Raw genomic sequence first — 12,440 nt, 5'->3', positions numbered from 1 at the left:
GCTGTACCAAGGCTGCTGCACAAGGTGTCATACCACAGGCACCGCATTCCCAAAGGACAGATTTCGATCCCCTTGCCTGGGTATTCCCCAAACAGTTCGAGCCAAACAACCGTCTTCCTTATCCAGAGGGCCTAGTCCAGTCCTCCAGGGGGTTTCACAGCCACTAGTCTACAGTTCATGGGCTTCCACTAGTGTGGCCGGTCATCTCTGCACTTCTTCCCATCATGATCTCCACGTCCCTCGTCTGCAGAATCCCTCCTCTCTCTCATGGATTGGATGAGAGAGCTCAGCCTGGCGCCTGAAAATGCCTTTATTTTGAAAGCATTTATATGAATATACATTATTTCCTCAGTTTTGGTTAGCGTGAAGAAATGAGCTTGGAAGTCCTGAAGTAGTTAAACTTAGCACTATAATTTTTTTTTTTTTTTTTCGAGACAGAGTTTCTCTGTGTAGTTTTGGTACCTGTCCTGGATCTCACTCTGTAGACCAGGCTGGCCTTAAACTCACAGAGATCCGCCTGGCTCTGCCTCCTGAGTGCTGGGATTAAAGGCCAGTGCCACCACTGCCCGGCATAACATTATTTCTTTAAGCCAAATGTTATATTAAAAATCTGGACTATGCTCATATGCATGGTGTTTACTATTTCCCATCTAGTAAGCTTCATAAGGGAAGAACTTCGTGTCTCTTTGTTGCTTCCTCACATCTAGTGTCAGAAGGGAGCTGTGTGTCGCAGTATTCTGTTTTCTCTGTTTTGGAGATGAAGTCCTGCCATGTGGTCCAGACTAGTTTGAAACCACAGTCAGTGACTGAAAGTAGCCTTCTGCCTCAGGATCCTGAGTTTGGGGCTGCCTACAGCTGCCCTCGGTGCTCCCCTTCAAAAAGTGAGTATTTTCCGATCTTGTTGACCTAAGCAGGAACCCAAGTGTGTGTCAATCCTGTGCTGTGTTTCAACACTTAAACTTCCTCAAAGAAAACAACTTGTTTATCATATGCCTCCAAATTTAGGGTGGTGAAAACCACATCAATTTCTCATTTCCCAACCTTCAACAAGGATTGTTTGCATTTTCCTTCCTTCTTTCTTTCTTTCTTTCTTTCTTTCTTTCTTTCTTTCTTTCTTTCTTTCTTTCTTCTTTCTTTCTTTCTTTCTTTCTTTCTTTCTTTCTTTCTTTCTTTCTTTCTTTCTTCCTTCCTTTCCTTCTTCCCTCCCTCCCTCCCTCCCTCCCTCCCTCCTTCCTCCTTCCTTCCTTCCTTCCTTCCTTCCTTCCTTTCTTTCTTTCTTTCTTTCTTTCTTTCTTTCTTTCTTTCTTTCTTTGTTTTGTTTTTTGTTTTTCGAGACAGGGTTTCTCTGTGTAATTTTGATGCCTGTCCTGGACCTCGCTCTGTAGACCAGGCTGGCCTTGAACTCACAGAGATCTGCCTGGCTCTGGTCCCCCCTCCCCGCCCCTGAGTGCTGGGATCAAAGGTGTGTGCCACTGCCACCCGGCCTTGTTTGCATTTTCTAAGGAAGCAATATAACTGGCAAAACTATTACAACACACACACACACACACACACACACACACACACACACACACACACACACACGAAAAAGAAAGGAGAAATACACAGATCCCCCAGTACTGGGGTGGGGTGGGAATTAAATCAGATTTTAATGGTTCTGAATGAGTTTTAATGCTGCATTAAACCTCCCCTCACTCCACCCCCGCCAAAACAAAACAAAACCCCAAAACTTCGTGAGATGTCTGTCGTTGAAGCAGAAAATGTAAATCCAGAAGGCAAATTTTCCTGTTGGATTCTAGGTAACTCACCCTATTACGGCGAGCCTTGTCCAAGGATGATGCGAAAGCCAAGCAAGTATTATACTTCTGTCGATCTGCTTTTCAGAAGTAGACTGTGAAGAAACCTGTCCCAGGTTTAGGTCAGGTCGGCTAAACTGAAGTCTCATGAGCTAAACGAAAACACTTTAGTTGAATAACTCAACAAATTGGTCGATGAAGGTCCCACCCTTCGACCTCTCCAACCCCGGACATAAGAGCAAAAAAATCAAAGTCCAAATCTTAGCATTTAGCAGTGCCATGAAATCCCAGGCAGGTAATTCACAGCCTAGAGCACCCCGAGTGATGACACTTCCCGGTCCTGGCCCAGACACCTGCCCCTCAAGGCAGTGATGCCCCTCGGGCAGGATATATAGGGTGACTCACTTGGGGCCAGCCTTCCCCGGAGGACAAACTGGGTCTGACGGTATGCTCTGAGACTCTGGGTCCGTTTGGTGGGCTTAGGAACCACCACGCCTAGGAGCCGACCTCTCCCGAGTCAGTGGGGTCCGGCCCAGAGGGATCGATCCTCCTGCACCCGGAGCCCAGCCCCAGCCGGGGCAATCCAAGAGGGTGAAGTCCTGGGCAAAGCTAGAAGCCCCGCCCTGGGGGGCGTGGCTAAGGCTGGACGAAACCACTGCCCGGAGTGCCGGGGGCGCAGCCCCACTCTGGCCTTGTGCGTGGTCTACACTCTGGGGCCCGCGTCTCCTCCGCCTCTGGCGTGTCCCCCGCCGTGGATGGTGTGGCTCGGGGTCACGCGTCGGGGGCGCGGCCTGTTCCAAGCCGAGGTGGTCCCCGCGGCGGCGGCGGCGGCTGAGGGAGTCCCTCCGAGCAGCGCCGGCAGCTGGGAAGATGCTGGGCCCGAGTCTCTTCACCTGGGTCCTCCTCCTGGCGGCGACTGTCACCTGCGCCCAGGCACAGCAAGTGCCGCCGGTGGGTGAGCTCCAGCCGAGGCGCAGATGGGGGTGCAGGTGCAGGCACAGATGGGGAGTCGGGGGTGGGGGGGTTGGGGGGGACGCAGCTGTGGCGGGGCGGTGGGGAGCAAGGGACACACCTGCTCGCCCGCTGCATCTGGCGGGGACCTAAGGTTCGGTCCCGCGGAGCTTGGATGCAAACCCGGGCGAAGTCGCTTTGGTGCCCTCTGGAAAGGGAGCACGTTTTAGGGAAGTTCTAGCCTCCATGAACCACTGGGTAGGATTCAGTCATTCTCCAATCTTGGTGTTAATATTTGATCTACCAGCTGTAGGCAGAACTCTCTAGAGGAAAAGCTACCGATTGCCCGGTGACTTTGGCATATTCTGCCCGGTTACCAAGTGCTTTCTCCTGAAGAAGCCCACGCAGGAAGCTGTGGATCACATGCAGTCTTTGTCCAGATAGTGGGAACCCTCCCTCCGCCCCCCGCTAGCCCCCCAGCAAGCTGCACTGGCTGTGGCCTTCACGCCCAGTCTTGGAATGCCTGTCCCGTGGTGCTGCGCGACCAAGTCGCAAGGCCACGGGACTTTATTTTTATAAAACCGCAAGAGGCAGCGAGGGACTAGCGTGACTCTTGCATTTAATACAATAGGAAGTAGCCCTAGAGTGAAAATCTAGCCAGAGGTCACATCATTATTCACAGAAACATTTCTAAAATTCAGGCCCTTGGCCACAGTCTGACACCGACACTTCATGAATTGATTTTTTTCCTTTCTTTCTTTCTTTCTTTCTTTCTTTCTTTCTTTCTTTCTTTCTTTCTTTCTCTCTCTCTCTCTCTCTCTCTCTCTCTCTCTCTCTCTCTCTTTCTTTCTTTCTTTCTTTTAAACAAGCTATAGACCTAAGGCTATTTGTTTTGCTTTGTTTTGGTGCCAGCATATTTGATAACTAGGAACCTGGATGTACCTTACCCGAGCCAGATGACTTGTGGAAACGGCAGGACATCGAAAGTGGGAACAGTAGGAGTTTATTATTCCTAGAAGGAGAAATGCTTTCTGAGTTTAAAAAAAAAAAAAAAGAAAGAAAGAAAAGAAAAGGCAGGATATTATCCAGTCACCAGAGTAAACACTTAGCAGATAGAAGTAGAATGCAGAAAACTGTCCAGAGTAATTTCAGTGACCAAAACATATTATGTACAAATGATTGAAATATCGTAAGGAAGAACCAAATGTTTGCTCTAGTGCAGATAGAGAATTAAATTTTCTGAGCTAGGTTGGGATTGTGAGAATTGTGAAAGGATTTGGTGTTTTGATAGCCAGTGCCTTTTATCCAAAGATTACCAAAGGGACATACTAATAGTTGAGCAAATTAGGTTTAGTGTCAAAGTGAAGGATTGAGAAAATACCTTTTCAACCACCCACGGGTTAAACAACAACAATTTAAAAAAAAAAAACTTGTTAGGGAATTTGAACTTAATCCAGGATTTGTTCTAGATTGGGTAACAAGTATTCTCTTGGCCGCAGAAGGGTTATGTTTTGAGCTACGTGGTGCTCTTTATCAACGTGCACACAAAATCATGACATAAGCTTGCCATATCTCATTTTAATGTCTCCGAGGAACTTAATTCCCTGAGTGTGTTTGTGTCCAAGAACAGAGCATAAATTCCCCGGGGTCCTACATGCCTGTCTGGTGTTAAGTGATGTTGGTTGGGAACCGCAGAGTAGTTTCATGTACTGGTCGCTGGTTATTATTTTTATTTCTTAATACTTTGTTTTTAAGCAAAGATATTTTATTGTTTGTTTCCTTATTTGCTCTTTCAGTACTAGAGTGCTCACCCAGGACCTTGCACACACCAGACAAACTCTTAACACTGAGCTACATTCCTAGCCCACGAAAAATATTTAGTTGTTTTCAAAATTCGAAAAATCTATAGCACTTCAATTGACTTAATAGTTTTACTCAGAACTGTAGGCGGATTTTTCTTTTGGCTGCTGGCACACAATAACACGGAAACTTATTAGTTATGAAAGCTTGGCCTTTAGCTTAGGCTTGTCTCAACTAGCTCTTATGACTTAAATTAACCTGTTTATATTAATCTACGTTCTGTCACATGGCATTACCTCTCTTCCATCTTACACCTCCTGTTTCCTCTCTGTCTGGTGACTCCACCCTCCTAGATTCCTCCTCCTCTTCCTTTCTCTCCCCGGAAGTCCCACCTATATCTCCTGCCTAGCTATTGTCCGTTGAGCTTTTTATTATACCAATCACAGCAATACACCTTCACACAGTGTACAAATATCCCACAACATTTCCCCCTTTCTATCTAAATAAAAAGGGAAAGTTTTTAACTCTAGCATGGTAAAACTATATATAACCAGAACAATTATCAGGCAAGAATTACACTCACAATGTCCAGTCTATTTGTATTTGGCAAATTCAGAGAAAATACTGTATTATCTAGCCTATCATAGTGAGTCCAAAGTTTTATACCTAAACTATTTTCTATTATATCTTTTTAGACCTTAAAACATCTTCTTAGATAAACAATGTAAGCTTTTATGTTTCTCAACATTATAAACTTTACATCTCTTATGTAAGTTTTTTTTTTTTCTTTTCTGAATTTTGTAACAAGGAACACTGTAACTGTAACTGTCTGGTCTTCTGCTCCATCAAAGACCAGAGAAAGATCTATTACCTGAGTAAACAGGGAGTGCAGAATAAACAACTTCCAAAATTATAGAAATGAGAGAGACAGCTGGCTGCCTGGATAGTCATACAAGGTTCATCTGTAACATTGGGGCATCCATCTTTGGCCTATAGGCCTAGACTACCTGATAGACTTTTCTGTGAAGCAGGAATTTTGAAGGTCTGTCCTACCTTTTCTTGGCAAAGTTCAGTAGTCGCTTTCTTTTGTGTCCTGCTTGTCCAGTTTGTAGAGCATTCTTTCAGTAGTCAAGGCAAGGGCAGTTTTTTTTTTTAACCTAAATGGCTAGCTTTGCCACAATAAAAGGAAACTCCATATGGAGGTTCTTTGATGCCCATCATCCTTTTTTCAATTATATTGGTGCTGCCAGGAACAAACATGTCTCACTGTCATGAAAAGCCTTGTGTTATTAAAACATTTTAAATGCCATAATCTGTAGGTCTTTGAAGTGTTTGAAGACTATCTATCTATCTAAAATATATTTCTGTATGGCTTTGAAAACACCTAACACTACTGCAATTGTTAGAGATGACTAACTATTAGCTTGGTTTCTTAATTATCCTAAATGGTTTATAATAATACCTTTTAAGGATTAGAACTTTACATTACATTTTTTTTTTTTTTTTTTTTTGGTTTTTCGAGACAGGGTTTCTCTGTGTAGCTTTGCGCCTTTCCTGGGACTCACTTGGTAGCCCAGGCTGGCCTCAAACTCACAGAGATCCGCCTGCCTCTGCCTCCCGAGTGCTGGGATTAAAGGCGTGTGCCATCACCACCTGGCTACATTACATTTTTAAATGAGCTGCATATGTACAATACCTTAAACAAGAGTAGAAAAAAAAAGAGTATTAATATACAAAAATCCATACTAATATAAAATATTTGACACTAGTGGGTATTCAAAAGTAGATTCAACAATCTAACCTGTTATCCCAGCATTCTATATCCCCCTTTTTTTCCCTCCATAAAGAGGTCCCTGAATTTAATCTCCTTTGTTCACCTTTTTTCCTGACCATTACCAATAACAGCTTATAACCAGTACCTCTAAATGATGACAAACATCCATAACTCACCAAATGACCAAAACCCACCCACCCTACCTCTTGGGAATATGGGTGTCATGTTCTCTAGACTGCTGCCTGTTGTCTAGGAGTGATGGCATCTTTAGGGGACCCTGAGAAAATTGAGATAATGGTCAAGACCTGGGAGAGCTAGCTGTTGTCCAGTCTCAGAGTAATGGGAAAGTGCAGGGCTTATCTGAATTTCTGGCTGGAGAGTCTGAGGCTGGACCATCTCAGCTAGCAGCTTTGAAGTTGTTCTAGATGTAGAATTTTGAGGAAAATGCAACAGAGGCATTCTGAGATTACCTGGGCTACTTGTCTTTATTGATGTCTGGTCCTTTTTTTTCTGAAAACACATAAACTTTTAAAGGTAACATATATATCTATATTAACACGAGTATGGAATGTGTGGTGTGTACAAATCAACTAAAGATAATTTTTTGTTTTATGTTTGAGCAGGCAAAAGGCATCTGTCAACTTATAAGTCCATTTGGACTGTGTAACTAAATCACTATCTGTGTCATATGAAAGGATGACATGTAATAATAATTCATGGGAACTCTGTAGCCAGCAAGATTTATCATGTCTCATCCAGTCTCAGAGCTGTTCCTGTGTAGAGGGATCAGCATACAGGTAACCTATCTTGTAGTCTTTCTTGGTTTCTTTTTTTTTTTTTGTCTGTAGTCAAGATTTTCAGGAGGTCTCCCCTAGTCAAATCTGATCTTCATTAATTTTGAAAAGAACCATAACTTTTTGGTTCCTGTGAAAACAAAGCCATAACATACTTTTTGACTTCCATTCTGTAGTGAAGACATTCTTAAAATATATATGTTGGCTTAATTTAGCAGTTTCTATAATCCAGTGGTTCTCAGCAGCTATTGTTTTTTGTACACTAGCATTTAAAAAATTCAAAGTCAACAAAGCACCATACAGGATCCAGATGCCCTGTGTCTTTCCCATCTTTATGTGGCTTTTTCCTATTATGTTACTTTAAAGACTTTATTATTTTTAAACTATTTATTTTTTTATAACTGTCTATACCCATTTCTTTTTCTTTAGTATCTCAGCACATTTTAAAGTATACTATGTCTGTTCAGAGGTTTCCTCAGTCTAGACCTGACTTTCTGTGCATCTACAGTGTTCTCTGATCGAGTGAGCCAAACCTTAAACTGCTAAGCAACAGCTAAGCTGTCTGCCACATGGCTACATTTAACACATGGCCTGGCAGCTGGTTCTGCTCCCTTTTGGTTGGTGAGAGTGGAGCCTCATGTCTGCGGGTCCTGGCCTAGAGCTGGTCTTATCCGCCCAAGCTCTGGGAAGTTTCTGTCCATGCTGCAGTAGGCATTTCTGCCTAGTCTCCTGCCACCAAATAGTGTGCTGCCAGGTGCTCATAAACGCCATTCAGGTGCTTGGTAGCAGGGCCTCTTAAAAGAACTGTGCCTGTGTATGCTGCAAGCGCAGAGCCTACTCGGAACTTTTTTTTTTCCAGTTTTCTCAGACCCTATGTAGATTTACATGCCCCACATTGGGCGCCAACTGTAGGTGGATTTTTCTTTTGGCTGCCAGCTCCCTACGTTGGGTGCCAACTGTAGGTGGATTTTCTTTTGGCTGCCAGCTCCCCACATTGGGCGCCAACTGTAGGTAGACTTTTCTTTTGGCTACCAGCTCACAAATAATGACACAGAGACGTCTTATTAATTTTGAAAGTTTGGCCTTTAGCTTAGGCTTGTCTCAACTAGCTCTTATAACTTAAATTAACATGTTTATTTCATCTACATGTGTCACATGGCATTACCTCTTTTTCATCTTGCACCTCCTGTTTCCTCTCTATCTGGTGACTCCACCCTCTAGATTCTTCCTCCTTTTCCTTTCTCTGCTTGGAAGTCCTGCCTATACTTCCTGCCTAGCTATTGGCCATTGAGATTTTTATTACACCAATCACCACAAAACACCTTCACATAGTGTAAAAATATCCCACAATGCAGAATAATGAATATCAACATTTAGTCAGTCTACTGGGATCTAATTGGAGAAGTGTTTTCACAGGTCTTCTGTGAATAAGAAAAATAAGTGTAAAACAAAAATCAGTAATTTTCTTTGTAGTCTGGTTTATGGCCATTTTATTGTCATTGAACTGTTCTCATTAAAATAAAGAAAAAGACAGATGTTATGTGGAGGGGACTTATTTTGTTTTAAAATCTTCACTTACAGATTGAAAATTGGGAGCTTTTTGTGATGAGGCACTATTAAAAAATTTCACTGATCTTGAAGATATTGGGGTCCAGTTTTCAAAAGGCCCTTCCGAACTGCCTGGAAGATTGATAACTTTATTCTCTGACAGAATGGGAGGCGGTTGCTTTTCAGGTTTTGTTGTCTTGTTTGTTTAGTTTGAATCATTATATAAACGATAAACTATATATTAGAGTCTAGCCAAGTGTATTTTGGCTGGTCACTAATATATTTCAAAATGACTAAACATATTTCAAAACGTGTGAATATGGATGAGGGCTAGTTTTAAAAGATAAATGAGTTATTTGGTTTGGAACATCAACTGGGCTTTTTAAAAGTCTTGTGTTTGAGGCTTTTTTCAGTATAGGTAACTGAAGGTCATCTTAAGTTATTCCTCACCATTGCATCTATGAAGAGTCCACTAAGTTATAATGTGATGAGCTGGGCAGTGGTGGCACACGCCTTTAATCCCAGCACTTGGGAGAATGAAAGGGCATGTTTCTTAACAAACATAATTTAGATGGAGAGAAACATAGTTGCTGTCATGCCTTCTGGGCTTTAACTGAATGCACCCTAGTAAGCTACTGATATTTAAATAAACAGTAGATGAATCAACCACTTAAGAGGGCAGTAGCCTAGTTTATCATGTTGGCTGACTCAATGCCAGTGTTCAGGAAGGACTCTGGCAGAGCACTAAGAGAACAAATTATACCTGTGCATTCTTTCCTTTGTAGGACAGTAACATGGACAAAACCATCTAGGGCTTAAGAGATTAATAGAAGCTTTGTGATCATCACTGCTAATGCCAACAGTTTCACCACACACATAAAATTGTAGCGCATTTTAGCAATTCATTACACAATCATATGCTCACTGTCGTACATCTTCCGGATCTGCTCGGATTTATTACTGAGAACAGTCATTTTTCTCACTCCAGTTCGTTTCCTTCTAATCATTCCTCACCCTGCTGTCATTTATTTTCTGTCCCTATACTACGCAGAATAAGATGACCAATAACCTCTAGTTGCCAAGCAGAGTGGGCATTTCGTTCTCAATGGTATTTAAAAGAAGTAACCCTTCCATTTCCTTGCCTGTCCTGTCATACTAAACTCTCCCATTTGGGCTGCTGTGTTAACTTTGCTGGGCTCTTCTTTACTTGGCACACATGGGAAACTCACTAGGCTTTTGACTATTTCTCCTTTTCTCATTTATACTCTGTAGAAGAGCTTGTCTGTTCCAGTGGATTCAAATGTTCTTATTATTCCTAGACCCCCATATCCTGGCTCGTCTTCTAGACGTCTCTCTAGCTATTTCCATCAGATCATATATATATATATATGTTTTTTGTCTGTCTGTTTTTTGGAACAAGGTTTCTCTGTGCAGCCCTGGCTATCCTGGATCTTGCTCTGTACACCAGGCTGGTCTCGAACTCAGATCCACCTGTCTCTGCCTCCTGAGTGCTGGGAATTAAAGGTGTGTGCCACTACCACCCAGCTGTTTTTCAGTTCTTACCACTTGGACAGGTCAGCTTCATTCCTAAAGACCTGACTGCCCACTTTCAGTTTCCCTCACAGATGTCCAATAAGCGATGTGCCTGTAATTTGATTTTTATATTAGCTTTAGATCCTATGACATGCAAATATAATGAGGAAGGGATAGTATGTTTCATTATTTATTTGCTTAATTTAGTCTGGTTATCATGAAAAGATCTGGACTATATGCAGTTTATTCTCTGTTAGGAATCAAGCTGAAGCACTGTGTGTGTGTGTGTGTGTGTGTGTGTGTGTGTGTGTGTGTGTGTGTGTGTTTTGCACTCCTCTGTGTGCACATACGGAGGCCAAAGGTAACATTATACCTCATCTATATTGATCTCTACCATATTTGAGACAAGTGCTTACCTGAACCATTTTAGCTTCATTGGCTGGCCAGGAAGTCCTTAGGTCTATCCTGCTTCTATGTACCCTCGGCTCTGGGGTGTGTGCCACCATGCCTGGTTTTCTTTGTGTGAGCTGGGGATTTAAACACAGCTCTCATGCTTGAGCAGCAAGCACTTTATCCACTCACTGAGCTGTCTTCCCAGTCCTGGAAGCACTGATTTTATTGTTATGCTGTGGGAAGCTGTGGTAGAGCAGGAGAAGCCCTGGGCTCTGATCTGTCACCAGTGTGTCATGGCTAGTGGAGCTGAGCCCAGCATTCTGAACGTGACTGTACAGACCCCAGTCATCTGAAACTGAGTGAAAGGTCAGAAATGGGATATTTGTAAATCGAGTCAGGTTTCTTAATACTTATTTTTATTTATGTGTTTGTATGAGTGTATGCCATATAAGTGAGGATGCCCTCAGGAGTCAGAAGAGGGCCTCAGATTCCCTGGAGGTCCAGCTACAGGTGGTTGTGAGCCATCTAACATGGGTTCTGGGAACTAAATGTGGGTCTTTTACAAGAGCATTGTGCATGCTTAACTCCTGAGCCATCTAGCTCTCAGATCCACTATAAACCTAACTAAAAGTATGGATATTTAGAAGAATTTTATGTTGCTCATGTTAATATAAATCAGAATTGCATTTATAAAGTTAGTAATTATTCACCTTATTAAAAGAATAGCTTTTATTTTTATTTGATTATTTTATGTGTATGGGTAGTTTGTCTGCATATATGTCTGTGTACCACATGTGTGCAGTGCCCAAAGAAGCCAGAAGAGGGTGTCAGATCCCCTGGAACTGGAGTTACAGATGGTTGTGAGCTACCATGTGGGTGCTGGAAAGTTGGGTCCTCTAGAAAAGCAGCCAGTACTCTTCACTACTGAGCCATCCCTCTAGCCCCCACTAAATGTTGTTTTGAAAATTTGTATTTGTAGTTGAAGACTTTCTTTAATAGAGTACTATTTTATAGTGACCATCCTAAAGTTTATTAAACAAGGACTAGCCTTTCTCTGTGTCTCTCTGTCTCTTTGTGTGTGTGTGTGTGTATGTGTGTGTGTGTGTACACATTTGTGTGTTTAAATGCAGGCACATACATGCCACCACTCATGTGGGAGGCCAGAGGACAACCTCGGTTGTTGGTCTTTGCCTTACACCTTGTTTGAGACAGGGTCATTTTATTTTTATATGTCATGCTAGCAGCTCGCCAGCTTCCGGGCATTCTCCCGTCTTTGTCTCCCATCTCCCTGTAGGAGTGCTGGGGTTACAGCCTCTTGTGCTCTGTGCTATGCTTTTATAGGGTTCTCAGACTTCTTACTCAGGTCCTCACAGTTATTTTCCCAGCTGGTGCTTTTATTCACTGAGGTATCTCCCAGTCTCCCCTTCCTTCTTTCTGTTATTTGAGACAGGGACTCAAATAGCCAGCTGGCTTTGAACTCAGTATGTGCCGAAGATGACCTTGAACCCATGGTCTTCCTGCCTAGGCCTCCCAAATGCTGGGAGTACTGGGTGCATCATCTTGCCATGCTTGCGGGAGCTTTTATTGCTTTACAATAACTTCAGATAATGATAGTTTCAAACATTTAAAAATGTCAGAGAATAATTCTCTGAAAAATTCCCCATATAATGTAAAATAAAACCACACAAGTCAAAGAATTAATATTTGGAAATATATATCAGGTGTGCATGGGTAAAGAGAGTGGGATAACATGGACAGGCTTATGAAAAGTTAGTCTCCTAGTCCAGTTTTTCTCCTCCAGTCCACTCCTGAGAACAGCCACCTTCAGTTGCTTCTTAGCTGACTAGGTAT

The 12,440-nt window shown here is 42.7% G+C and overlaps 1 protein-coding gene across 1 annotated transcript in view; it reads left to right on the top strand.

Moving 5' to 3' along the window:
• The first annotated feature begins 2,589 nt into the window (after window positions 1-2,589).
• Window positions 2,590-12,440, top strand: part of Asah1 (N-acylsphingosine amidohydrolase 1) — a 35,640-nt gene continuing 25,789 nt past the window's right edge. Inside the window, exon 1 of the mRNA XM_059244691.1 lies at window positions 2,590-2,747. Within this exon, the coding sequence (XP_059100674.1) occupies window positions 2,667-2,747 (81 nt within the window). The 5' untranslated portion in view covers window positions 2,590-2,666. The remainder of the gene's footprint in view (window positions 2,748-12,440) is intronic.

Source organism: Peromyscus eremicus, chromosome 17 (assembly GCF_949786415.1).
Source record: "Peromyscus eremicus chromosome 17, PerEre_H2_v1, whole genome shotgun sequence".
Lineage (NCBI taxonomy): Eukaryota > Metazoa > Chordata > Mammalia > Rodentia > Cricetidae > Peromyscus > Peromyscus eremicus.
The sequence above is the reverse complement of the archived record's forward strand: the minus strand, read 5'-3'. Positions and strand labels throughout refer to the sequence as shown.